The sequence below is a fragment of the Zalophus californianus genome, chromosome 3, assembly GCF_009762305.2.
Source record: "Zalophus californianus isolate mZalCal1 chromosome 3, mZalCal1.pri.v2, whole genome shotgun sequence".
Lineage (NCBI taxonomy): Eukaryota > Metazoa > Chordata > Mammalia > Carnivora > Otariidae > Zalophus > Zalophus californianus.
The window spans coordinates 133,023,060-133,051,029 of record NC_045597.1 but is presented as its reverse complement, the minus strand read 5'-3'; the positions used below and the strand labels follow the sequence as shown (position 1 = coordinate 133,051,029).

Genomic DNA, 27,970 nt, shown 5'->3' with positions numbered 1-27,970 from the left:
GTGACACGGTTATGAGGGAAAAACAGTAGTAACCTGATGTGGCTGATATGCATGTCTCAAAATTTGAAATGAAACTTTGTTTAAACATCTCTATAGAAATGGTAACCAACCAGGTGTTACTGGTATCCATCCTTTATCTTTTCAGTCTTCTTCATATAGTGCATGAGAGCAATTTGTTGTTCACTTTAAGAACACGTTGATTCATTATGATTCATTGATTCATTAGCCTGGTAATACCTATTGAACTGATTGTTACAGAATTATATAATTAGGTCTCTAATAGAATGTACACAATAGTATTCCATAGATGGGCCAGTTTGTAACTCATTGATTCATTAGCTTGGTAATATAATTATTGAACTGATTGTTATAGAATTACATAATTAGGTCTCTAATGGATGTACACAATAGTATTCCATAGATGGGCCAGTTTGTAACTTTGATATCTCATGGTTATACAACAACAACAAAAAGCAAGATTTTCCTGCTTTAGTTTCATGTTGTTTATTAGGGTTCCCTTTTATGTCATGTAGGAAAGAAAATGTTTGCCTGCTGGTCCTGAAGGGAAGGAGAAATTCTGCCAGGTGCTTTGAAACCTTGGATGGCTTCTTTCCTTGAATTTACTTAAGATTCTCTTAGATTCTTTTCTGTAGGATCATGAGTTAGGCAAATTATGCTCAATGGCAATGAAGACTTCCTAGATATTGTAAAGTATTACACACCAGTGAAATTTATGATGGATCTCTAATGATGAACAAATGCCTCTCTTATCTTAAAAAACGACAACGTAGATAAACAAGGCCAGATGGATTTTTCTAGATGAACTATTTGTGGATTGTACAGAAACATGAATAGGCATTGAGACATTTCATTGTCATAATGTTCTGCATGTTTTATGAACATTTTAGAAACACCCAGATGGCTTATGACTGCATTATGATTACAGTTTTACTTTGGGACACTCAGAGGAAATAATAAACTCTGTACAGACATTCTGAACTGGAGATGATTTATTTTAAGCAGAACCTAAAGATGATGTCATCTTAAAATGGCAGTTATTCTCAGATTGAACTATACCCTTTCCAATTGGTGATGAATTTCTTTTCACAGTGACCATGTGATGTTCTGGTCTGACTGGGGCCATCACCCTCGTATTGAGCGAGCCAGCATGGATGGCAGTCTGCGCATTGTCATTGTCCAGGAGAAGATTTTCTGGCCTAGTGGCATAACTATTGACTACCCCAACAGACTGCTCTACTTTATAGATTCCTATCTTGATTACATAGACTATTGTGATTATAATGGACAGCATCGGAGGCAGGTGATAGCCAGTGATTTGGTAAGTTGGTATTGAGGAAAACTAAACTGAACCCGCAAGAGTGGCTTAGTCGAAAGCACATAGAGTAACAAGAAAACTAAGAAATTGATTATTGTGTCTTAGACAAGGTCAATCCAGGAAGTGGCAACAGGAGTGAGGGCCAATCCATCTTTTCTAACAGAAAATAAATATTTTTATTCCAGTTCATTGTCAGATTATGCCGTGTCCAGGAAGGATTAATAGTTTGTGTGATTTAGTTGATCTGTAGATGCTAATCTGTTGCTTCTACACCTTAAAAAAGTGTGTTAAGACTGCTGAATCACAGACCTGTACCTCTGAAACAAATACTACATTACATGTTAAAAAAAAAAAAAAAAAGATAGCAGGAAGGGAAAAATGAAGGGGGGGAATCGGAGGGGGAGATGAACCATGAGAGACTATGGACTCTGAGAAACAAACTGACGGTTCTAGAGGGGAGGGTGGTGGGGGGATGGGTTAGCTTGGTGATGGGTATTAAAGAGAGTACGTACTGAATGGAGCACTGGGTGTTACATGAAAGCAATGAATCATGGAACACTGCATCAAAAACTAATGATGTGGGGCTCCTGGGTGGCTCAGTCGTTAAGCGCCTGCCTTCGGCTCAGGTCATGATCCCAGGGCGCTGGGATCAGGCCCCGCATCGGGCTCCCTGCTCAGCGGGAAGCCTGCTTCTCCCTCTCCCACTTCCCCTGCTTGTGATCCCTTTCTCACTGTTTCTCTCTGTCAAATAAATAAATAAAAAGTCTTTAAAAAAAAACAACAAACTAATGATGTAATGTATGGTGATTAACATAACAAAATAAAATAAAAATTAAAAAAGTGTTAAGCATAAATTAATAATTTATATTTAGATTTCTCAATTAAATCACAGTCTGTTACATATTTCGTATCTTTTATTGGAGTATAATTGATATATAACGCTATATTGGTTTCAGGTGTACAACATATTAATTAGACAATTCTATATGTTAATCAATTTTTATTCAGAAAATTCTGGTGAATTTGTTCTCACAAGTTAAATGGGAAAGTGCAGAAAATACGTATTTCACCAAAGAGCTGTTACTGACTTCTATTTAAAATTGTCATTGTTGGGGTGCCTGGGTGGCTCAGTCAGTTAACGGTCCGACTCTTGATTTCAGCTCAGGTCAGCTCCTGAGATCAAGCCCCAAGTCAGGATCCGTGCTCAGCAGGAGTCTGCTTGGGTTTCTCTCTCCCCCTTTCCCTCTGCCCCTCCCCCTGCTCTCTCTGCCTCTAAAATAAATAAGTCTAAAAAATAATAAAAAATACTACAGTTGTCATTGTTGATGGTTCTGTGGCTTTAAGGGACCCTGGCAGGGCCTCCCTACCTTCAGGGAATAGACATCTAGGCTCTTACCAGATTTATGTGAATTTGTGAGTGGCAGAGATAGAACTGGATGAAGAGTGGTGATAATGGGCTGGGGGCTAAGGCTTGAGAGTAGGGGATCCCAATAAGTCGTCTTACTTTCTGCACTTCTGTGTTGCTTTCATTCGTAAAATGGATGCCCAGAGTAATTACCAGAGTAAAAAGGAAGGCTAAATGACACCATAGGTGAAAGAATTTGGGGTGGTATAATGGGATATGTATAGGTCAGCAGTGCTTTTTGTATGTGTCTCTTGATAGTGACTTCCCCATGTCTTTATTAAATAATTAAATGCTAAAGGAAACCATGTTCTTGGGCAGATATCCTTTTCCTTTTCTATATTATTCACCTTTTTTATTTCTGGGCAAAGTCTCATTGTTCTCTTTGGCTTCACAGATTCTGCGACATCCCTATGCCCTAACTCTCTTTGAAGATTCCGTGTACTGGACTGACCGCTCTACCTATCAGGTTGTGCAAGCCAATAAGTGGCATGGTGGGAACCAGTCAGTCATAATTCGTAATATTCAGCAGCCTCTTGGGGTTGTTGCAGTTCATCCTGTGAAACAACCAGATGGTGAGTGATACAGAGACATCTGCCTGGGAATAGCTTGGAAACCACTTGTTCTGGGAATGCTGAGCTTTCAGTGTTGCAGACCTATTTGTTTGGGCAATGCATTTTCCTTTCCTCTTTACCAACCACCCCAGTCCTAACCTTTCCATTACTTTTATTTAGCACGGTAGGCGAAAATCTTGTGTGTAATAGCAGATCTAAATTTTGTCATTTTATTCAGCAGTTGGCTACTGTCTCTGTGACAGTCTCAGAATCCCAGTTTCCTTGGCTGACAAGTAGGGCATAGACCAGACAGTCCCTTAGATCCTTTTATTGCTGCCACTCTGTGCTTAGAGCAGCTTATTCTTAGGACTCGTTTATTACGGCATCAGTGCCCTGTGGGTGCTGTGCTACAGCCACCCCAAGTCATCCTACATGTGTGGTGTGCATGGCTAGGTGATTTAAACATTTGGCATTGGTAGTGTTCTCCCTGGTGGGAAGAGGGATAAGTCGCTTAATCTTCACTTAATCTTCTCTCTCAAAAAAACAAACAAAACCTGTAGTGCTTTCTCACCATGCCTCAGAATCTGGCCCTTTTTCTTCCTTGTCTCCTCTTCCATTTACTCTTGCCACACTGGACTTCATTTTGGTCCAGAAGCATAGCAGGCTACCTCCTACTCTGAACTTTTGTACCAGTTCTTTCTACTGCCTGGAACACCCCTTCTCCAGATTTCTGCTTGAGTTGCTCCTTCAGTGCCATTTGGGATTCTCTCAAATGCTCCTTGGTGGCCCTTGACCGCCCTATCTAAAATAGCTTACCCCTCTCGTAATTCTTTTGCTGTTTACCTACACATCTTGAAATCACATAATTTATGAGTTTAAGTCTGTCTCCCTTTGTTAGAATATCTGCCCCATGTTTACAGTATTCTCAGTGCTTAAAATGGTGTTTGGAACATGGTGAACATTTTTTGAGTGAATGAATCTAATGCAGTATACATAATAAGAACATTAAAGATCTAGAGAACATCCTGGGAGTTTGGGATGCACACAGCATCCCTTATTTATTTTAAGAAGCAGAGACACACAAAGATGTCATCAATAGAAATATAAAAGATTACTATCTAACCAAAACTTGGACAACAGTGGGTAGATGTCAAGGTCACAAAGGGAACATGCACGTTGGTTTCATTTAATGTAAAAAGATCTCTTTTAGCTCAGGCAAGGAGACACGTATTATTTGGCATCGTATTTCTATTACTAAGCTCGGGGTTACTCAGTGGCTATTTGTTCATAGTCTGGTTATAGACAGGATTGTTCTGTGACCTTGGGGAAGTCATTACCCCCCTCTTGTTTCTCTTTCGAATTTTGTGTTGAAAGCATAATGCTAGGGAAGAGTAATGTAGTTTAGGGGCAAAAAAAAAGCCAAACCGACAGAGGTAACCTAATGTACTTGTGTCTCTACTGGGGGTCTCTGGGAGGATAATAACAGCATGAATGTGTACATTTTAAAATTTATTTATTTAAATTGAGAGAAATTTGACATATAACATTATATTTTTAGGTGTACAACATGATTTGATATATGTACATATTATGAAATGATGATGACAATAAGTTTAGTGAATATCCCCCATTATATGAAGTTATAAAATTTTTGTGTATGTGTGTGATGAGAATTTTTAAGATCTACTGTCTTAACTACTTTAAAATATATAATACAACATTGTTAACTGTAGTCGTCATACTGTACATTATATCCTAGGAGTTACTTATCTTGTAATTGGAAGTTTTCACCTTTTGACCACCTTCACCCATTTTGCCCACCACCTACTCCGTGCATCTGGCAAGCACCAATCTGTTCTCTCTATGAGTTTGGTTTTTCTTAGATTTCACATATGAGTGAGATCATGTAGTATTTGTCTTTCTCTCTCTGACTTATTTCACTTAGTGTATACTTTCAAGGTCCATCCATGTTGTTGCAAACGGCAAGATTTTCTTCTTTTTTATGGCTGAATGATATTGCGTGTGTGTGTGTATGTGTGATCACTTTTATCAGTTCATTCTGTGCACTTTAATGTGGGAGGTCTTCCATTCACCAATGTTTTCTTCTTTTCTTTTTCTATTACAGGTGCAAATTCATGCGCTTCTTCCTCCTGTAGTCATCTATGCTTGCTTTCCTCCCAGAGGCCACACCTTTATTCCTGTGCTTGTCCTTCGGGATGGAGTCTTTCTCATGATTCTGTGACTTGCTTGAAAGGTACAGTATGCCCTTTAAGTGTGCCCTGAAAGTGGAGCTTGCCGTAGTTTAGCAAAGGAATGTCAGCTCTAAGCCACTTGCTAATGGAATGTGGGCTGTTTTCACCCTTTGATTGTGCGAATATCTGGAGTTCGTGCTGTCTGGGGTAATTGATGTGAGCACCTCAGCTGTAATACAGTTTCTGTATGTGAAGCTCATATGAGGTGTGCATGTGATTCAACAATTCTTAACCTCATATTTTCTCTTACCTGGTCACAGTTAGGCAAGCTATGCTAATAGGAAGTTCCAAATTCTGCACTTAAGAAGTAAAAATTCTTGACACTTGTATATGGCTTTGTTTTTCAGGCTCCTTATCTTGTTGTTGTTATTATAATAGTCAGTGATGCGTGTCCCAGCATAGGTCTTCTGACATCAATTTCAGTAATTAATATCTGGTTATTTTAAAAATGAAAATTTTCTTTGTGTGATAGTTCGTAAGTGACTGAGCAATTTAATCTTCATCTCACCCTAGATAGTTTTGGAAATATTTGTGGAGAATTATACTAAAGTACTTTAGGGAGTAAGAACAAAAGGGAAAGATAGAGTCAATCTAATGAAGAGATTCCTGCTGGAGTATGTCCTAGATGTAATAAAGTCTCTTTTAAAAATCATCCACCTTTCGCTTAAAAATCTAGAGAGTTACTCTAAATTCCAGTTCTTTCCATTTCTCAGTGGACTGAATGTGTTTTGGTACTGACAAAAATGGTTGCAGAGAAGTTAAATTAAATATTTAATGATAAAAAATTCTTAAAGTAAGAGAAAATAGAGTCTTACTCTAGAGGGAAAGTTAGTTTTCAAATGGAAAATTTATGCTGAATCCAGGAAATTAATGGTGTTTACAGATTTTGCAGATGTAGCTTACTGAAAATTGAATTCCATCAAGATACAATATTTTGCAATGATACTTTCATGATGAAAGATTTTAATTATTGGTAATGCTTACGAAGGGATTGGCATTTGCTGTTTTTCTTCAGAGACTTATTATGCACCTAATCCTTGTTGACATTGTTTAATTTAGTGTGTCCTCCAAGTCTTTCAGCAGAAGATTAAATTGGGCTATAGACGTTTTGGATACAAAGCATTCTTTCACCACACAAAGATTGTTGATCTGTGCATTGGGGATTGGTGTAATCAATATTACTATCTGATGGTGATTGATATCTAAATAGTAGCTTTTGTTGTTTCTAGAATAATTCCACTAGTGGTTTTCCATAGGTTGACTTTACTGAGGTGGGATTTTTTTAGTATTTCTCAACTGATTCTGAGCACCAATTGGGTAACTTAATGCCATTATATGTTAACTAAAAAAAAGAATTCCACATTTTTTTTCAATAAGAAGCTTAAAAGACTTGTTAAAATTTATAGATGAAAATATTTTACTTGATTTACAGGTTAAATAGCTTTTAAAATATTGTTTACTAAGTATCTGGAATATCTTTGGAAGTGCTTATGTGATAAGGTTAAGTGAAAAAGCAGATACTGTTCAGTATTGGCCATAGAAAAATAGGCATTAAAAAGTTCTGGAAGGGACGCCTGGGAGGCTCAGTCGGTTTGGCGTCCGACTCTTGATTTTGACTCCGATCCGGGTTTCAAGGTTGTGGGATTGAGCCCCGTGTTGGGCTCTGCATTCAGCATGGAGTCTGCTTGAGATTCTCTCTCTCTTTCCCTCTGCTCCCCCTCCCCAAGTGCTCTCTCTTTCTCTCTAAATAAAATAAATAAAATCTTAAAAAAAATAAAAAGGTCTGGAAGACACACACATGAGCACCAATAGTGGTTACAGTTGGGTAAGGGAATTATGAGCTATTTCTATTTTTTCCTAATTTTATATTATAACATTTAAAGCTGAGAACTTTCTCTGCATGAAATAGCTTTTTATTCTTTAGAAAAACATGTTCTCCACAATGCCAAAAACAAATAAAAAGACAAAAAGTAAACCAAAAATCTCCCCACCATCCTCTCCAATAAACAACCTGAGATCCAAAATAGGTTTCTGGCTCAGACTGAGGGACACAAAGAAATTGTTTCAGTGATTATGTGCAACATAAGAAGAAAACACTGCTTGCACACACTGTTGGAAAGTTTGCGGCGCTGATCAGTTAGTGCAAGGTCTGAGTTAAGGAGGCCCTTGTTAGGGAGTAATAAATATTGCTCTTCAATTACATCATCAGTTTCCCATTCCTGACTGCCCTCTCTTTACTTCTCTGCTCTGCTAAAACTAATTGTAATGGGATCATGACATAAAGAATAAAAATGAAGAAATGATTTTTTTATTTCAAAAGACTGAGACAAGTGTAACTGGGTGGCTCAGTCGGTTGAGCATCAGCCTTTGGCTCAGGAAATGATCCCAGAGTTCCAGGATCGAGCCCCGTGCCTGGCTCCCCCACTAAGCAGGGAGCCCACTTCTCCCTCCCCCCTCTCGTGCTCTCTCTCTCTCTCAAATAAATAAGTGAAATCTTAAAAAAAGAAAAAAAAAGATTGAGACATGCTGTCCTAGTATGGCTTGAATGTCACTTCCTCCTGAAGTCCTTCCCATACAACCCCAGGTACTTCTGTGCATATTCCTTCATGGCCATTATCATTGGAAATCTAAAGGGTCCATGTACTTTCCCTTGTTCTGTAGACTCTTAAGTTCCTTGGGGATTAAGCGTCCACCTGATAGATGCTCATTGCCTGTGGCACACAGTAGCACTCAGTGAATGCTGAGTGAATGACAAGCCCTCCAGTAACCTTTTTTGCTCCTTCAGTCCTGTGTTTTTCACCCATTTGCTTCTTTATAGCTGTGTAGTGTCATAAAATCACTCCTTTTTTCTGTCCCACAGAGCACTTTTCATACACTCCCGTATGCCACTTGTCTCAATGGTCAGTCCTGTCTAGTGCTTCCCTGGCACCAACCTTCACCTTGGCTCTCACACCTTCACCAGTGCAGCACTGAATGACACCCCACCCTCTGGTGGATTGCCCATAAGTGTTCTTGAGTGGTCAGCCCTCTCAAATCCACCAGGAGCCATCAGATCAAGGGCCTGAGACACAGCCCTGGGAAGCAATAGTGGCCAAAGGAGTAGATCTGGGTAGGGCTAGAGAGGAGGAGCTTCTTAGAGAAATTAAAAAGGCCCATGTTTGATGGATGACAAATGCAGTTTTTTAGGCCCTAAACGGTGCTTTGGTTGAAAGTTCCTCCAATTAAACAAAAGGAAAATTATACATGTAAAAGAGCAGTATTAAGTATTATCTGAGTAAGTAAAATTTTAAATTTCCTTGTGAAATTGGGGAACATTTCTTGTTTTTACTGAACAAATGAGCACTTATATAATGAATAAATAATTAAATATCTCAATATAATTTCAAGGTACATCTGAACTCATAATATAGCTTTCACAGTATATTATTGCAGTTAAATGAAGTTAAGTGGTGATTTGATACTTAATAATTTAGTACCCAGCCTGCACTTTTTGCAGAGTAGTGATTAAGAACCTAAGTTTTGGGGGTGGCTGGGTGATAGACACTGGGGAGGGTATGTGCTATGGTGAGCGCTGTGAATTGTGCAGACTGTTGAATCACAGATCTGTACCTCTGAAACAATGCAATATATGTTAAGAAAAAAAAAGAAGAAGAAGATAGGAGGGGAAGAATGAAGGGGAGTAAGTCGGAGGGGAGACAAACCATGAGAGCCGATGGACTCTGAAAAACAAACTGAGGGTTCTAGAGGGGAGAGGGGGGTGGGGGGATGGGTTAGCCTGATGATGGGTATTAAAGAGGGCACGTTCTGCGTGGAGCACTGGGTGTTATGCACAAACAATGAATCGTGGAACACTACATCAAAAACTAATGATGTAATGTGATTAACATAACAATAAAAAATTTTATAAAAAAGAACCTAAGTTTTGGAGTCAGGATCTGGCTGTGTGACCTTGGTTAAATTGCTTAATGTCTTTGTGCCTCATTTGAAAGTTGGGGGTTGGGGAGGGGTAATGACCTAACAGGGTTATGAGGCTTTAGGGAGATAAATTAATGAAATAATATTTGGTGCATACTATGTGGCACATATTCTCAATAAATAGGGGCGATTATTTATGCTATTACATTTGTTCAGAAGAGAGGCAATGTGGGGCAGGTGAGAGAGGACAGGCTTGTGAGTTAAACTCTCAGATTATCCCCTGCAAGTTGCATTGGCTTCAGTTGAAAACAACTTGGCAGGTTTATTGGGAAAGACTAAAGCTGTATGTTGTAGGGCTTTGTAAAATACACAGCATTAATAGTTGCAATATTACTTTAAATGTTTACTACATTAATAAATGCTAAGTTATTTTTAGTAATAGAAATGCCAGGAACAAGGAAAAGCTAATGAGGTGTTAAAATAAGTAAAGAGCCAAAATAATCCCTTGGAAGGGGCGCCTGGGTGGCTCAGTCGTTAAGCGTCTGCCTTCGGCTCCGGTCATGATCCCAGGGTCCTGGGATTGAGCCCTGCATTGGGCTCCCTGCTCAGCGGAGAGTCTGCTTCTCCCTCTCCCACTCCCTCTGCTCGTGTTCCCTCTCTCGCTCTGTCTCTCTCTGTCAAATAAATAAAATCTTAAAAAAAAAATAAAGAATATAATCCCTTAGAAGATCTAAAACTTTCCAGATTATTAAAATAATGAAAACATCATTTTTAGCAGATGAAAATTATGCAGCAATAAATCATTTTAATTTTGCTTACTATGTGTGATATATCTTATGTAGATGTCTTCATACCACAAAACTCACATTCCAGTTTTCCTTTTCTGAGATAATTATAAATAAAACCCCACTCTTGATTTCATCAGTTTAGATTTTTTTGCTAAAAGGACTATAGCTAGGCTAAAGATTATCTTTGAAAAAGGACTTCTTATTTCCTGTTAAGGAGATTAAGTGAACTGATAGTTTGAATAAGATATTATGAGTTTGTTGCAGTATACAGATACTTTTGAGAACTTTAGAAGATACTATTTACATATTCATTTATGTATCCATCTATTTTTTTAAATTTTTAAAATTAACATATAATGTATTATTTGTTTCAGGGGTACAGTTCTGTGATTCATCAGTCTTACACAATTCACAGCAGTCACCATAGCACATACCCTCCCCAGTGTCCATCACCCAGCCACCCCATCCCTCCCACCCCCCACCACTCCAGCAACCCTCAGTTTGTTTGCTGAGATTGAGTCTCTTATGGTTTGTCTCCCTCTCTGGTTTCGTCTTGTTTCTTTTTTCCCTCCCTTCCCCTATGATTCTGTGTTTTGTTTCTCAAATTCCTCATATCAGTGAGATCATATGATACTTGTCTTTCTCTGATTGACTTATTTTGCTTAGCATAATACCCTCTAGTTCCATCCCCGTCGTTGCAAATGGCAAGGTGTCATTTTTTGATGGCTGCATAATATTCCATTGTGTGTGTGTGTGTGTGTGTGTGTGTGTGTGTGTGTGTGTGTATACACACATCTTCTTTATCCATCTGTTGATGGACATCTAGGCTCTTTCCATAGTTTGGCTATTGTGGACATTGCTGCTATAAACATTGGGGTGCATGTGCCCCTTCGGATCACTACATTTGTATCTTTAGGGTAAATACCCAGTAGTGCAATTGGGATGTAGGGTAGCCCTATTTTCAACTTTTTGAGGAAACTCCATACTGTTTTCCAGAGTGGCTGTACCAGCTTATGCATCCATCTATTTATTCATTTATGTGGTCATTCATGTAGTTAGCAAATACTTATTTGGCAACTATTACATGCCAGGTTTGGGGACATAATAGTGAGTAAATCAGACATAGTCACTGCCCTTTGGGAGTTAAAATCAAGTGCAAAAGACAGCTGTTGATCAAACAATAATTGTAGAGATTATAAATTGGATTTATTTAGTAATTAAAGTCTCTAATAAACACTAGGCTACACTTGGTAATATTAAAACTCACCAAGAATAGTCCATGTTTTCTTCAAATTTTTTTTTTCAAAATCCAACTCTTCTTGAGTTATTGGGTATTAGTGAGGTTTGTCTATGTGCACACTGTGATGCTTAACAAACACAGATGCTTTATCTATGTAAGCAAGGGATTCACGAAGAGTAAGGTGGTGCCCGGGCAACCCGCTGAACCCTGATCCAAGGCCCTGGGTTGTCTGATGAAATATGTAACGTGTATGGTATTTATTGCTGCAAAGCTGCAAGGGCATTCTATCCTACAAGCTAACAGTCCACTGCCTTCCATTACTCTACATGTCTGGGAATAGTGGGATATAATTTTGATTGATATTCTGCTGTTTTCACAGATGATCAACCTTTCTTAATAACTGTAAGATACAGTATAATTTTTGGAATCTCCCTTAATCCTGAGGTGAAGAGCAACGATGCTATGGTCCCCATAGCAGGGGTGATGAACGGTTACGATGTTGAGTTTGATGACTCAGAGCAGTTCATCTATTGGGTTGAGAATCCAGTAAGTTTTGAAAAACGTTCAAAGTATATAACTTGTTCTTGAAGAGCCAACCTGCACCAATGCCTTCTTATAAGCAAACCTTTGCTGGGTGGGTAAAAGACATGGTCCAGGAATAAATTAATTTATCACTTAAGTTTTTAAAAATTTTTATTTTATTTAAATTTGTTTAATTACCATATAGTACCACTAAGTTTTTTTGATTCAGTGAAGAATGTACATAGGAGGCTGGCTTGGAGCAAAGACCAGATAATAAGCCCATTTAAGCTGTTGAATATTATTTATTTGTTCATCCAGCAAGTATTTATTAAGTGTCTACTATTTGCTCTGCCCTGAACTAATGACTTCCTGCTGTAGAATACACACCAAGAAGAAGCAGTAACAAAGCTTGCTCTTAAGGAGTTTTAAGCTAGTAAGAGGATACTAGATGAATATAAAAATGATCATAACTCGACAAAAAGCAGTAGATCCCTGAGGAAATTCCAGGAAAGCATTTGATGTGGCTGCTGGGGTCCTCATCAGCATCTTTGCCTCCAGGATAAAAAGAGTACTCCTCAGTTCCCTTCCTATGGGAGCCCACCCTTTAGAAGAGAAAGCTATGAGGATGGGGAAGGGGCAGCGAGATTACAAATGAGGAAGAGAGGGAAGATCTTTGTGTTTAATGCTTGTCACCTCTATGTAAATAAAATAAGATTTTATGGCTATTTTGGCCTCCTGATTTTCACCTATGACTTGGGTTATTTTTATGACTGTGGCCTGTGGTAGTTAAGAAATGAATCTCTGTAGCCAATCTCAGAGGCAACTCGAATGATGAGCCTCAGACACACTTAAAAAATCATTATTTTCAAAGTATTGCTGGTGTTAGCATTATACATGGTGAGCCCACCCAATGGCGCCAGACCTTTTCCTTGTCTCCAACTGTGAGGAGTGTTCAAGAAACATAGCAGGCGGCAGTAGCTGCAGTGAAGAAAGTGCTTCCATAGAGAAACTGTGGCCTTGAAACAACTCACTTCTTCTCCTTTCTTTCCAGGGTGAAATTCACAGAGTGAAGACAGATGGCACCAACAGGACAGTATTGGTTTCTCTATCTAGGTTGGGGTCTTCCATGAGCCTGGCCTTAGATTGGCTATCAAGAAACTTGTATTACACCAATCCTGGAACTCCATCAATTGAGGTAACGATTCCATAATACTGTTTACACGAACACTGGTTTTTGATGCATGTAAAATCTGTCCTCAGGAAATGCTCTCCTAGATTTTGAAATTATTTTTCATCAGGAAGCCAAAGGGAGGAGCTATCAGTATGAACTATCAGTCTTAGAAGTGAGGGAGTAAAACCACCTTAGAAATAAATTACTGGAACTTTCTACTGCCCTATTTTATTTTCCTCCTAAGCATCAATACTAACTGGTTCATATAAAAGGATTTTAGACAATCTATAAAAATATATAAAAAGATAAATGAAAAATTACATAAGGAATTCAGCATTAAGTATGGAAGAATATAGTAGGTAGGAAATTTTCCCTGTCTTTCCTCATCAAGTCTAACTCTATTTCAGTCCAAACCAAGTTTATAGGTTACCTCTGTTCCAAGATGGAAATCTTTCTATGGCTCCATACAGTTTTTCTAACAGTGAAATAGAAAGTAGAAACTTGATTCTAATTCCTTTGATACTTTTCCTCGTTGCGGTAAGTGTTCTTTTTACTTTAATTTCCAGAAGAAATTTTAGATGGGGTACTGGTATGCAATCACATGAAGTAAATCAGAGTTCACTCAACTAGTATTGGTTTCTCCATTCTGGGACAAGGTTAAAACATGTAAAGGATTATTAAAGATTTTTATTTATTTATTTGTCAGAGAGAGCACAAGCAGGGGGGAGTGGCAGGCAGAGGGAGAAGTAGGCTCCCCACCAAGCAGGGAGCCCGATGCGGGGCTTAATCCCAGGACCCTGAGATTATGACCTGAGCTGAAGGCAGATGCCTAACGGACTGAGCCTCCCAGGCGTCCCTGTAAGGGATTATTAATTCATAATAATTTTGAAAGTGAAAATTTCTAAAGCAAAGGGAGGGCCTTGTGAGCGGGGCAGTTAGCAAGGCTGTGTAGAGTGACAGTTCACGGCTCAGGGTGAGGCACGAGCTCGTCAGCTGGTTCTCTATGGAGCATTCAGAAAGATAGATGCTGAATGAAGGGGAGGAAGGCTGGTAGCAGTCAAGTGGCTAAGTTAGAGCAGATTGGAAAGGGGAAGTGCTTATTTGATGGTCAGAACAGTGCTTACAGTTTACAAAGGTCTTCTGCAAACAGGATCTCATTAAATTCTCACAACATTCCTGAGGGCAGGCGATGGGAGTACACATTCACAATTAGAGGGACATTTGCAATATGTACAAATGCTAACCTCTGAAATATCTCAAGCCAGGTAGAATTGTCAGCTCTTAACATGAGGGTAATCTTGGAGGCTCATCTGGTTCAAGCCCTTTGTTGTTTAGATAAGAACCTGAATTTTACATAATTTAAGAAGCTGGTTTAAATAGTCAGCTTCACTGCCCTGATGCCCAGGCAGTGTTCTGACTTTGCCTTGTTATAAATGACAACTCCAGCAATCCAACCTGCTGTAACCCCTTTTGACCATGACAAAAGGTGTTTTTTTCATTATCTCAACTAAAAATACCACTCTCCCATCAAAACATTGGCACAATGGACTGCCTAAAACCCTTAATTCCAAACTCACATCTGCTCAGTGCTTCTTCATTCTGAATGACAATATGTTCCTACTCTGTTTTTTGGTCTCTTGCTTTGTAAATGGGGGTCTTCTCTTTTAAACTGATAGTTTTCCAAAAGCAGGGAACATGTTTCTTCCATCAGTATTAGGTAAAATGAAAAGGCACCAGCTGATAAATACTGTGCGAGTGAGTGAATGAATGTGTGTGTGTGCGTGCGTGCAAATGGTATATTGGTAAGGCCACTCTAATCATATAAAACCTAAAGTTTGTAACTGTGCCCGAATGCAGTGAGGCACAGGGAAGATAATTTGCTTTCGAATCCAAAGACCTGCTTTGAGTCTGGCTTACTTACTGAAGACATACTAGTAAACACATCAGTCCCATTGTTAGTCCTGGAACTTCAAAGATGAATAAAGTATTTTTTTCCCCTGCTTTTAAGTAGTTCGCACACTGAGAGTTAGACATGCAAACAAATAGCTTTGTTCCAGAGTGCTAAGTGTGATATGAGCAGTGACTGTAAATTGTTCTGTGATTAGGGGCAGAGGTAAATGTGGGGCAGAGGTAAACGTGTGGGGAGGGAGAGTGGCAGGAGAACCAGTTACCTGTGAGCTGCATCCTGAAAGATGACCTGTACTTAATTTCTGCCAAATGAGCAAGTAAGGAAAAGTCATCCCAGGCAGAGAAAAGCACTTGACAGACTGGGGACAGTATTGTATTTCCTCCACTCACAGGGTATTTGCCCTTGGACAAGTTACTTCTCTGGCCTCTGCTTGCATAGCTGTAAAATGGGGTTATAGCTCAGTAACTAAAAGTACTTCTTGACACTAAGGTATCTTAGTGAATACAGAGTCCTGTTTCCCTCAAACCACCAGTATATTTAGAATAGCCACAGAGGACCTATGAGAATAATGATCCAAAGGTAAATTGCCCTTCTAGTGTTTTTTATTGGTTTTCTCCTTTGGTGATGTCAATGCTGACTCTGTCAGGGGAATATTAGATTGCAGTAAGGGCACAGAAATAGTGTTAGCTTACTGTTTACATGAACAATGTCCCTTCCAGCATAAGAGTAACTCATATTTAATTCAAATTTGAAAATAAGAGAAATACTGAATAAGTTGTTTTCCACTAGGGGTAGCTGTGTGCGCATTCACTAAATGCAATATTGTCGCTGAAGAGTGAGGCATACAGAATGGTTGTGTGAAAGAGAACTTGATATATGCTGAAAAACAAGGAAAAAGAGCTTTCCTTTGAATTAAAGAGATCCTTAGGCCCAGGAAAAGGAGAGAAATTTTGACAGAAAGAGGCAAATTAAAAAGAGAGAAAGATACTCCACAGGAGAGAGAAAAATTTAGAAGAGTGAGGGATTAAAGAGAGGGGTGTGTGTGTGTGTGTGTGTGTCTGTGCGTGTGTGTGTGTGTGCGTGTGTGTGTGTGTGGTGTGTGTGTGGAAGAGGAGGGAGGAAAAAATACATATAGAGACAAAGAAGGCAGAGATAGAAACAAACACTGATACACAAATAATCTATTTGCATTAAAAAGCAACTTTATAGAAAAACCTTCATGCAAATCAGCAATCAACATACATCTTCTGATTTCTTACTAGCTGCTTCTCCTGTCAGACTGTCTCAAGTGCATATTAGAATAGCCTCGTTCCTATAAGAAACTGCTTCTAGTGTAGTAACCCATACTTTTCTGTGTTGTTTCAGGATTCTGTTAACATTAGTTTCCACAATTACAGTGATAATAATTAAAAATAGATAACACTGAGAAAGCCACTAAAGGTCCCTAGGCCTCTTTCATCATGTATAATACGGGCATCCATAATATGGGTATCTATCTCACAGAATTATTGTGAGGATTCAATCCAACAATGCTTAGTATAATGCCTACTACATAATAAGTGTCCAATAAATGGACCATTAAAAAAATAGGAAATACACTTATACTGGGTGTTGTGTTAAGCACTTTACATATATTATCTCATAGCTCTGTGCAAAATGTCCCATTATTGTCCACATTTTACGAATAAAGAAACTAAGTTCAGAGAGGTGAATTTACTTGCCTCAGTCAGATCTAGAAGGTCAGGGATTTGAACTCTTGCATTTTAACTCTGGCTGTTAACCTGGCACAGAATTCACTTTAACTCTGAGTAAATTTGGACTGTTTGGTCAACTGTGTTTTCAGGGATGGGCCACTGGGTGCCATGGCCCAGTCACTGGGATGCCGGAGAGCTGTGGGACCCTGTTTATCTTCCAGAGTTTTTTCCTGTGACTTTTTCTGAAGACATTTTTTTGCAGTTTCTCTCAGGCAATGAGTCTATATGTTTACCCATTTGAATCCTTCTTTTATCCATATAAATTTCCTCTCCTGAAACTTCAGGCAAATTGAAATAGGAATTTGAGAGGTGATTTTGCTTTTCTTTCTTTTTTATTTAATTTAATTAATTAATTAATTTATTTATTTATTTTTAAGATTTTATTTATTTATTTGAGAGAGAGAATGAGATAGAGAGAGAGCATGAGAGGGGAGAGGGTCAGAGGGAGAAGCAGACTCCCCGCTGAGCAGGGAGCCCAATGTGGGACTCGATCCTGGGACTCTAGGATCATGACCTGAGCCGAAGGCAGTCGCTCAACCAACTGAGCCACCCAGGCGCCCTTATTTTATTTATTTATTTGACAGAGACAGACACAGCGAGAGAGGGAACACAAGCAGGGGGAATGGGAGAGGGAGAAGCAGGCTTCTGGTGGAGCAGGGAGCCCGATGTGGGGCTCGATCCCAGGACCCTGGGATTATGACCTGAGCCGAAGGCAGACACTTAACAACTGAGCCACCCAGGCGCCCCAGATTTTGCTTTTCTTACTCACTTTCTATTGAGCTGATTTCCTCATAGCCCTGAAATGCAATTAGGGATTATCTGAATCTCACACAAACCTTCCCATTCATCTCTAATCAGGCTCTGGAATTTGTTTTGTGTGTAAGTTCTCCTTCATCTCAGCTTTCTTTGTTTTCCCTTATGAAACTCAGTTCTAATAAGTGATTTTGTGCTATAGGTTTTGAAACTCCAGGGAGATGTCAGATACAGAAAAACACTGATTACCAATGATGGGACAGCTCTTGGAGTTGGTAGTCCAGTTGGCATAACTGTTGATCCTGTTAATGGGTGAGTGTTCATAAATGACAGGTATCCTCTATGCAGCACTATTCTTGGTAATGTTATGGCCTGATAAAATGGAAGATTTCAAAGTTAGGACGTTTTCTGATTTCATAGGCCAACATTTTGAAAAGTACAGATCTCAGTGAGAAAGAGAAATAGCTCTGAGTTATATTTAATGTGAAGGATATAATTTGTGTTTTGTTCTGTGTTCTTTAAGTTAGCAACACTAGACTAGCTAACACTTGAAATAGGACTTGAAGGATTTGAAGGCTTCCCATAGGTAGAGAATGAGTTGGAACTGGGGAGCAATTCAAGCGAGCAGTGAAGGTGCAGAAGCATTGCAGGGTTTAGCATGATCGTGTGGAGGGCTGGAACCAGAGGTTTTGAGTTAGGGATGGTTGACAAGATGGGAGTTAAAGGTATTTGGGGACAAATCCTGGAAGGACTTCAATGTCATCATGCTAAGGAGTTGCGCTTTATTCTTTTGAGAAATAAGGAGTCAGCTGGGAATTTGGAGGAAGGGAATTATGATAGAATCACAGTTCAGGAAGATAGGTCAGGATCAGAGTGGAAGAGACCAGAGGCAGGGAGACCAGTTAGGAGAAAAGTGTTCAGCTAAGGAGGAGAGTTCTCAGTTAAGTTAAGTTCTCAGTTAAGGTTAGGTGGTTAAGTTTTTAGTGAACTCAGAATTCACAAGTTTTGTGACTTTGTCCAGCAAATTTTGGTAGCCTGGAATTTGAGAGGAGAAAGAAAATTATGACAAGAACTCAGGGCCAATGATTAGCAAGGTAAGCACAATGGGAGATCAAGAGAATAAGTAAGGATGTTGCTAAAATGGTTATGAATTAGGTCCAGGCAGAGAGGGACAGAAGGTTTGGAAGCTCAGCCAAGTTTCAAGGGTGAAGAACAGGCTCAATAGAAGAGATAAAATAGGAGCAGTGAAGAGATGGGAGAGTTTGGTCAAAGAAGAGGTATGAGAGTTTGAGAACTTAGAACATAGAAGGGATGTTTAGATTTGAAGATGAGGTTCATGGGATGGGCATATTGGCGGTGCAAGAGGTTTGCAAATGAAGATCGGAATGAAGGGGTTTGAAGACCTGTGGGCAAAGAGTGTAAGAGGATTGTCTCCTGACGCTATGGCAGCAGATGAGATGGAAAGGAAAGGAATGGAAACTTGGATTCAAATCTAGAAGGTATGTCCAAAATGGACATGGAAAGCAACCCTTCATATATTTTAATGAAACTTTATATATTCTGGATTTGGCAGTTCTGTGTGGTGATTAGGTTTGTGTGTAATACTGTATTTTTCATCACAGAAATCAGAAAAGAAAGTAGCTGATCTTGTGCTAGATGATGATTTGGAGAAGAGTTAAATAACAGGTCTGAGAGGTGAGCAGGGAGGTACTGGACAGCGTTTACATCAGCTTTTGTCCTTCCCGGTGTACTGTACATGGCGTGATTCTTTGAAAGGGATTGACTGTTGATGTAGGCTCTTTCTTAGTCATAAGCTTCCAACCTGTCTGACCAAGGTAAACATTTTAAATGGCCTCTACCCCAATAATAACTAGAAAATATACAGACATTGATAGAATGCCGGCTAAGTACTCATCCACCTTGTACGTCACAAGATATTAACAGTTCGGACTTCCTCCACTGAATTGTGCATATCTCGAGGACAATAAATACACATTTTTTCATTTAAATATTTAATGAAACTGTCTTGTTTTTTGAAATGCTGGTGTTTTTTCCTGGATGTAGGAAACTGTACTGGTCAGACCAAGGAACAGACAACGGTGTTCCTCCCAAGATTGCAAGTGCTAACATGGATGGCACATTTCCAAAAGTTCTCTTCACTGGGAACCTTGAACACCTGGAGTTTATCACCCTTGATATTGAGGAGCAGAAACTCTACTGGGCTGTCACCAGCACGGGAGTGGTATGCGCACCCTGTTGGTCTTTATTGCTGAGCTTGTGTAGCTGATTGTTCCTTGTCTGGCTATGGTTCCTGAACAATATCACTTGGCCACTTGGACCAGTGTTTTATTGCCCTTTCTTCCTAATAACTTTTTTCCCTACAGCAAATATTGCCCTAGTTGAAGTCCATTTTTTTTCCTAGTATGTGCATAGTTCCTTATAGAATAATGTTCATTTCCTTTTCCCTCATCCTTTGCTTTTCTTCAAGATAAAATATTTTCATTTCTCATTTCTTATTTGTCCTTTAAGAGCCATTTCTTTCCTGTTTTAGTGATTTCAATGCTTTTCTTTGAAAGTTCTCCAGGCTCTCCAGTTGTAGAGACTAAGAAAAAAAATATGTAAATACCAAGCTTTTGAGCACGGCATCCCCTCCTAGCTGCATGCTATTCTCTAAGGTCTTAATGTAGTTGATGCATATGGGAAAATTCCCTTTAGTGGTAATTTTAAACTCCAAGGTTGAGTTCATTATTTTCTGCAATAAGATGCAGAAACCATATAATTACATCCATTCACAGAAGTAATGTTTGATCATTACTGTTGTACTTATGCAGTTGAGCTGGGACAAGGCAGAGAAGGTGTTCAGTAATATTGATCAATTAAAATATTGCTATGGATGTTGTATACAATGTGTGCCAGTCTCTTCCCTGCTTTTTATTATTTTTATTTAATTTTTTTTCTAATTCAAAATCACCTTTTCATCATTATATCTGTTTTTTTTTTTGAAGAGCATGCTGTGATCCAGTCTTTGCATTGGTCAGTTGATCTTTCAATGTTTGGTAGTAAATGAATCCCTGTAAATTATTATTATTATTATTTTTATTATGTTGTTAGCCAGCATATAGTACATCATAAGTTTTTGTTGTATTGTTCAGCGATTCATTAGTTGCATATAACACCCAATGCTCATCCCAACACATGCCCTCCTTAATACTCATCACCCGGTTACCCCAACTCCCCCAACCCCTCCCTTCTGTAACCCTCAGTTTGTTTCCTGGAGTCCAGAGTCTCTCATGTTTTGTCTCCCTCTCTGATTTCTTCCCATTCGGTTTTCCCTCCCTTCCCCTATGGTCCTCTGTTCTATTCCTTACGTTCCACATATGAGTGAAACCATATGATAATTGTCTTTCTCTGTTTGACTTCTTTCACTTAGTATAATCCCCTTTCAGTTCCATCCATGTCAATGCAAATGGTGGGTATTCATCCTTTCTGATGGCTGAGTAATATTCCATTGTATATATGGACCACATCTTCTTTATCCATTCATCTGTTGAAGGACATCTTGGCTCCCTCCACAGTTTGGCTACTGTGGACATTGCTGCTATGAACATTGGGGTGCACGTGCCCCTTCTTTTTCCTACGTCTGTATCCTTTCTTCCCTGCTTTTTAAATCTTAGTGATTTCAGATCTGTTTTCGACATTGATGGTCTCCATAATATTGCGCAGTAGGTTTGATGTTCAGTTTGTTTTCAGTTTGACGGTGCCAATTTCACTCCTAATATGTACTTGTAATGGTGATAAACTTAGAGGATTAAAAATAAGTAATGATGTGTGAAAGCACTTTGTGGACTTTGATGTCTGCATGCAATGATGAGGGAGCCCTTGCTACATGGTATGATTTCTGTACACAACTTAGCATGTCCCAGATAGTGCCCACCACCTTTCTTCCTTACTATTTTTGCATCTGCTCTGCCCTCCTGAATGTGTGGGCTTGTTGGTGGTGTGACTCTCTCTCTCTCTTCTCCCAGGTTAAAACCCTCATGTTCCCCCTCACTCTCATGAGCATGTCCTTATTTAATCATCACAGAATCCTGGCAGTTTGTCCTCTTCCTCCTCCTCTTCACTCAGGTCCAGCCTTTCTGTGCCACCTCCACCATGCTGAACCTTGATCGGATGATGGCTGTCGTTAATAAACCTTGCTTTCATGATGGGGACATGTCTTCAAAATGCATAACAAATAGGTTCGATCACTGCTCAGCCTAGGGGAGTAACTCCAGACACTTAGGTTGAGCTTGGCCAGCTAATCTGGTCCTGGTCACTCGGCAAAGGTCTCCTCCAAGCTTACCTTGCCTCTGCTCTAGCTTTCTGGGACTTCTGTCAGTTTCTAGGGCATAACCTGCTCTTGTAAATGCTGGGTTTCCTTGTCCAGTGAGGTAGTGAGCCAAACCTCATTTGTCTCTCTCTCCAGTACTCAGCTCAGATCTGGGCACAGAGGAGGCATTTGAGACAAGTTTCTGGAATGAAATCAAACCAGCTATGTCTACAGTTTATTTTTCTTCCAGAAGCAGACTTGTCATTTCCCATTAGGAACTCCATTTGTGTGAGTTCTTTTCCAGTTAATCAGAGTCATTTTGACTAAGACTTGTTATCTGTTCTAATAAAACAGCACCACCCTTTGCCCCATTTAAATCTTGCTGTCTTGTTATTGAATGAAACATGTTTCCTAGTCCCATTGCAGAAATTGTTGGAGAAGATGTTAAATGCAGGGTCAGTCAACTCCTGGGTAGTGGTGTACAGTTAGACACTAAATGTGTGTCCTTGTCCAGAATATCACATGCAGGGACTAAAGAGGTTTAGTTCCCTTTTCTTCACCATGCCATCTGAGAAAGTTGATTGACTTACTTGAGCTGCAACTTCATTATCAGTGAAATGGGCATAATGACATTTGCCTGACCTACTGCTCCATGTAATTGTGACTATCAAATCAGAAAACAGATATGAAAAATCTCTGTAAAGGATAGAGTGCTATATAGATGGGATGTATTATTATTAAGAGAATGTTAGTTTGCTGGAGGGGAGGTGGGTGGGGGGATGGGGTAACTGGGTGATGAGAATTAAGAAGGGTCCGTGATGTGGTAAGCACTGGGTGCTATATCCCCCTGTTGAATTACTGAACTCTACATCCTAAACTACTGATGCACTATATGTTGGATATTTCACATTAAGTGAAGAGAGAGAAAGAATGTTTTAAATGTTTCTCTCATTTCACCATGAATCAGTCAATAATGACAATTCTGATCTTTTAGATCGAAAGAGGAAACGTGGATGGTACAAATCGAATGATCCTGGTAAACCATCTTTCCCATCCCTGGGGAATTGCTGTCTATGATTCCTTCCTTTATTATACTGATGAACACTATGAGGTCATTGAAAGAGTTGACAAGGCCACTGGGGACAACAAAGTAGTCTTGAGAGAGAATATTCCAAATTTGAGGGGTCTTCGAGTTTACCACAGACATGGTAAGTATTTGTCACTGAAACATACACATTCTTGAATGTACAATGTATATTCACACATCTACATGTATAAATACATGCCCACACACAGACCCATGTACATACACCCACATGCAAATTGAAATTACCCAAATTCAAATTCAAATATCATTTGAATGATATTCAAATACCATTTTTAAAATGATAACCCTGTCTTAAGGTTGGGTAATTGTCAAAGACTAGTCTGGCATCTGAAAGGCCAGGTTGACTTCAGAGTAAGCTTATTCCCATTCTTTCCCCATCACTTTAAATTCCTTACTTTGCTTTTCTTCATAGCAGTCCCTGACATATTATCTATCAGTTTGTTGTCTGTTGTTTCGCATTAGAGTGTAACCTCCATAAGGACAGGCATTTTGTCTGTCTTGTTTTTTTGCTCTATATCCAGTAACTAGATGAGTTCCTGGCACATTGGTGGTCAGTAAACATTGGTGGGGTACCTGCTGGGAAAGTGTTAACAGGATAGAATTTTTAATCTTAAAAAGAATACTTACTGTTTTCAACATTTTTTATAGATAATATAACTTTTGATTTGCCCCTTAAATTAGCATTATGATCTAGAGATTATTTTTTAGTTTTGACATATTTTATAGCTTTTAGTCTCTAACCAAAGTTTATTATACAGTTTGTTTGCTGTCTATAACCTAGGTTTGTCACTTGGCATTTGTTTTTATTGCATGTGGGAAAAAACCTTTATATGTTCTTATTTAATATATTCTAAATCAAATGGCCATCACATTGCTGATCATATAATTAAACTAATGTAATCTTAAATACCAGTACATAGGTCAAAAGGGTGAAAAAAATTTAGAATTTGCATATTGACCTCCCTACTTCTTCTAATTCCTGTATGATTTGTGGAAGAAAAAAAAATTGATATTCCATTCTCTATTATATAATAGTTGTGGTACCATTTATGTGTTAGTTGTATAAGCTGTAAGTCTCTTCAATGCTGATTTTATGTTGTTAACCCAGGTACTGTATTTTGTTACTGATTTTTATAGTGAATTATTTGGCAACCCGATATAAGAAATTTGAGATGGAGTGTCAAGTGTGTGAGGTCAAAAGTTATAAACTAATTTTGATTTCATTTAGATGCATCCTCCAATGGCTGTAGCAACAATGCAAATGCCTGTCAGCAGATTTGCCTGCCTATACCAGGAGGATTGTTCACGTGTGCCTGTGCCAGTGGATTGAAACTCAATCCTGATAAGTGGACCTGTTCTCCATATAGCTCTTTTCTTGTTGTTTCAATGCTGTCTATAATCAGAGGCTTTAGCTTGGAATTTTCAGATCACTCGGAAGCCATGGTGCCAGTGGCGGGCCAAGGTATGCCAACTCCAATAGAAGTAAGATTTCACTCTGTCTGGTGCCATGTTGAATTCTTGGTGCCATAAAGCATTTCTCCGTGTTTGGATTCAGCATGTAAAGCTTGTCTTTCCCTTGAGATAAACTGGCTCTGCCTTGAATTGTTCTCAAATGTTAGTGTGCATCAGAATTGGAGAGCTTGTTAAAACCCAGATCTTGGCCCTATCTCCAGATTTTCCCATTTAGTAGTCTGGGATAGGGCTAGAGAATCTGCATTCCTTTTTTTTTTTTTAAGTTCAATTAGCCAGCATATAGTACATCTTTAGTTTTTGATGTAGTGTTCAGTGATTCATTAGTTGCATACAACACCCAGTGCTCATCAGATCACGTGCCCTCCTTAATGCCAATCACCCAGTTACCCCATCCCCCCACCCTCCTCCCTCCTGCAACCCTCAGTGTGCATTCCTAACAAGTTCCCAGGGCATGGTGATGTCACTGGTCCATGGACCACACTGAGAATGACGGGCCTAGGGCAAGATGGAATGTAGCATGAGATTGCAAGAAGTATACAGAGTTGGTGTTTAGAAGCACAGTTAATGCAGATTTGGGATCAAGGTTAGACTATTATTCAGAATAGTAATGAAGTAGTCCATCATCTGGTTTATTAATATGTATTTGATGAGTTGAAATAAATGAGTTGACAGTATTAGAATCTCCTTAGTAACTGTATTTTTGCAGTATTTTATGTCTGTATACTGTAACATAGAAAATGATCACTTGCTTCTTAGATGACCAAGAGATTTCTAGATGTATGTTACCACAGGAAGAACCAAATGTTTACTAGCATTACAAGGGGTATGTCACAGGATAATGATAGAAATAAAAGATAGAAAGGGAAGAAAAAGGGTGAAGGGAATGAAGGGGTAAGAGATGGTCAGGAGAGATGACAATACATAGAGTGAAAGGAGTCAGGGAGAGTCTGGCACCACACATGCTTCTGACTGATGATTATATTCACAAGTACTTATGACTCCTCTTGGTTTTCCCATATCTAAATTACCGTCTTGTAAAGATACTATAAAATCAATTATTTTTTCTCCAACTTTTCATTTTGAAAAATTTCAAATCAGAAAAGTTGAAAGGTACAGTGAACATCCTTACGCTGTTCACCTAGATACAAATACTGTTAATATTTCAACACATTTGAACTCTCCATCTGTGTGTGTGTGTGTGCACATACATATACATACATTTAGTCTTACTAGTTTCAGGTGTGCAGTGTAATCACGGATTCAAGTTTTTATTCCTTTTTTAATTCAGTGTGTTATAAACATTTACCACAATTACTCTTGATGTTCTGTTGGATTCATTTTGGCCAAGTAGATGCCCTGTTGGATTCAATGAGTACCTGTATTCTTTTGATGTGATCCCAAGTATTTGAGTGCTTCCTTGAGCCTTGTACCTTCCCTTCCCAAACTCATAATCAGCTGTTTTTCTCAGGAGACAGTTCTCCTTATTGTGGGAAATGGCTTTTAAAGCCTTTTTTTTTTTTTTAAGATTTTATTTATTTATTTGACAGAGAGAGATACAGCGAGAAAGGGAACAGAAGCAGGGGGAGTGGGAGAGGGAGAAGCAGGCTTCCCGCGGAGCAGGGAGCCCGATGCGGGGCTCGATCCCAGGACCCTGAGATCATGACCTGAGCCAAAGGCAGACGCTTAACGACTGAGCCATGCAGGCACCCCAGTGGGAAATGCCTTTTAGAAACCAAGATCTGAGTGCTGGGTGTGCTCATTACAACTGAGAAACAGTTTTATCTTGTAACGGGGACAGGGTCAGAGCAGGGGGTTGGGAATGATGGTTTGAGAGGAAGGGCAGTAATGTAAAAGCTCTCAGAGCATTGTTTAATGATCTTTTCTTAAAATGTTTCAGGACGAAATGCACTGCATGTGGATGTTGACGTATCTTCTGGCTTTATTTATTGGTGTGATTTTAGCAGCTCTGTGACATCTCGTAATGCAATCCGTAGAATCAAACCCAATGGGTCTGGTTTTACAAACATCGTTACACATGGGATAGGAGAAAATGGAGTTCGGGGTATTGCAGTGGATTGGGTAGCAGGTAGGTAAACTGTATAGTAATTTTATTGAGAAGTCTTTTTGTGATTTTGCATTTTATTTTATGCTTGAAAGTTTAATCTAACACTATATGTGCTACAAATCTATTTTCCTAGACAATTATTGGTATTATTTAAGATAAATTGAATTATGCTTTTAGACTAAGATATATGACTATTAAGTTAATGATAAGGTGTTTCAGTGGATAGAGTCATAACAATTAATTCATTTTCTTCTACTATGAACATAATCAAAACTGTAGGCAAAATGGCTAGAAAAATTGTTGATTTTTTTCACTTAGATTAGCACCTAATTTCTAAATTAGAAATGTCTAAATTTTCAAAGAGGAAAGGATATTAAAATAAGTGAACCGTGAAATGACAATCATTTATTTTAAAGCTGAGCAATTTTAGTTGACAAATTATTAATTGCTTTATCTTATTAATATATAAAAATCATTTGATCATTAGGCACTTCCTTTATTGTAATTATATTGAAATGCTTGACCCAGTATTACATTAACTTAGTTGTATTGATTCATGTCCTTAATTATATTAATTTTATTTCTTATTTTTAAATAATGGCATACACAGCATGTGCATATTAATATTGTAAACAACTCTAGGAATACAAATAAAATCTCTAGGTAGTAACAGAACCCCTCATCACTGACTTACTCCCTCATTAACCATTGTTGAAGCTCCCATGAACCCTGCCTCTTCATGACCCCAGTCTCTCCTTTGATGTGCTAAGACATTGAATTGGTTGGTAATTATCCTCACATTGACTTGACATGTTCCCACTCCTGCATAGCAGAATCACCTGCTGTTTTTTTATTTTTATTTTTATTATTTTTTAAAGTTTTTATTTAAATTCCAGTTAAATACAGTGTAATATTAGTTTTAGGTGTCATGTACTTAATTTTAAATTACCATTTGTTTTTATTTAATGATACACTGAGAAACAAATGTATTGAATGTATTATAATTTTGAGAATATGATCCTACTCTATAAAAACAGGTATCATTGTGTGTTAATCAAGTTTGGTAAGTAGACATCATTTAGAAATTTTAAATTTTTATGAAAATCTAGGTACTACAATAAGAGTTTATTGTAAATATTAAATATCATAGAAAAGGCTCTAATTGGATTCCTAAATCCCATTTCTGATTACAAATTACTATATTACTTCTGAGAATATAGCTAAAGCGCAGGGGTCAGCAGTGTATGGCCTATGGACCAAATGCAGCTCACTGGCTGTTTCTTCACCCATAGTTTCATTGAGGAATAATTGACACACATCACTGTATAAGTTTAAGACATACGGCATCATAGTTTGATTTACATATATTGTGAAATGGTTATCGCAGTAGACGCAGCTAACATCCATCATCTCATAGAG

The 27,970-nt window shown here is 38.6% G+C and overlaps 1 protein-coding gene across 4 annotated transcripts in view; it reads left to right on the top strand.

Annotated features, from left to right (window-relative positions):
* LRP2 (LDL receptor related protein 2) overlaps window positions 1-27,970 on the top strand; it is a 196,825-nt gene that overhangs the window by 99,843 nt on the left and 69,012 nt on the right. For all 4 annotated transcript variants that reach the window (XM_027589417.1, XM_027589418.1, XM_027589415.1 and 1 more), the window contains exons 29-38: window positions 1,111-1,339; window positions 3,136-3,313; window positions 5,418-5,546; window positions 11,867-12,033; window positions 13,061-13,204; window positions 17,799-17,908; window positions 19,661-19,838; window positions 22,900-23,113; window positions 24,242-24,475; window positions 26,384-26,572. In XM_027589417.1, coding sequence (XP_027445218.1) covers window positions 1,111-1,339; window positions 3,136-3,313; window positions 5,418-5,546; window positions 11,867-12,033; window positions 13,061-13,204; window positions 17,799-17,908; window positions 19,661-19,838; window positions 22,900-23,113; window positions 24,242-24,475; window positions 26,384-26,572 — 1,772 coding nt within the window. The remainder of the gene's footprint in view (window positions 1-1,110; window positions 1,340-3,135; window positions 3,314-5,417; window positions 5,547-11,866; window positions 12,034-13,060; window positions 13,205-17,798; window positions 17,909-19,660; window positions 19,839-22,899; window positions 23,114-24,241; window positions 24,476-26,383; window positions 26,573-27,970) is intronic.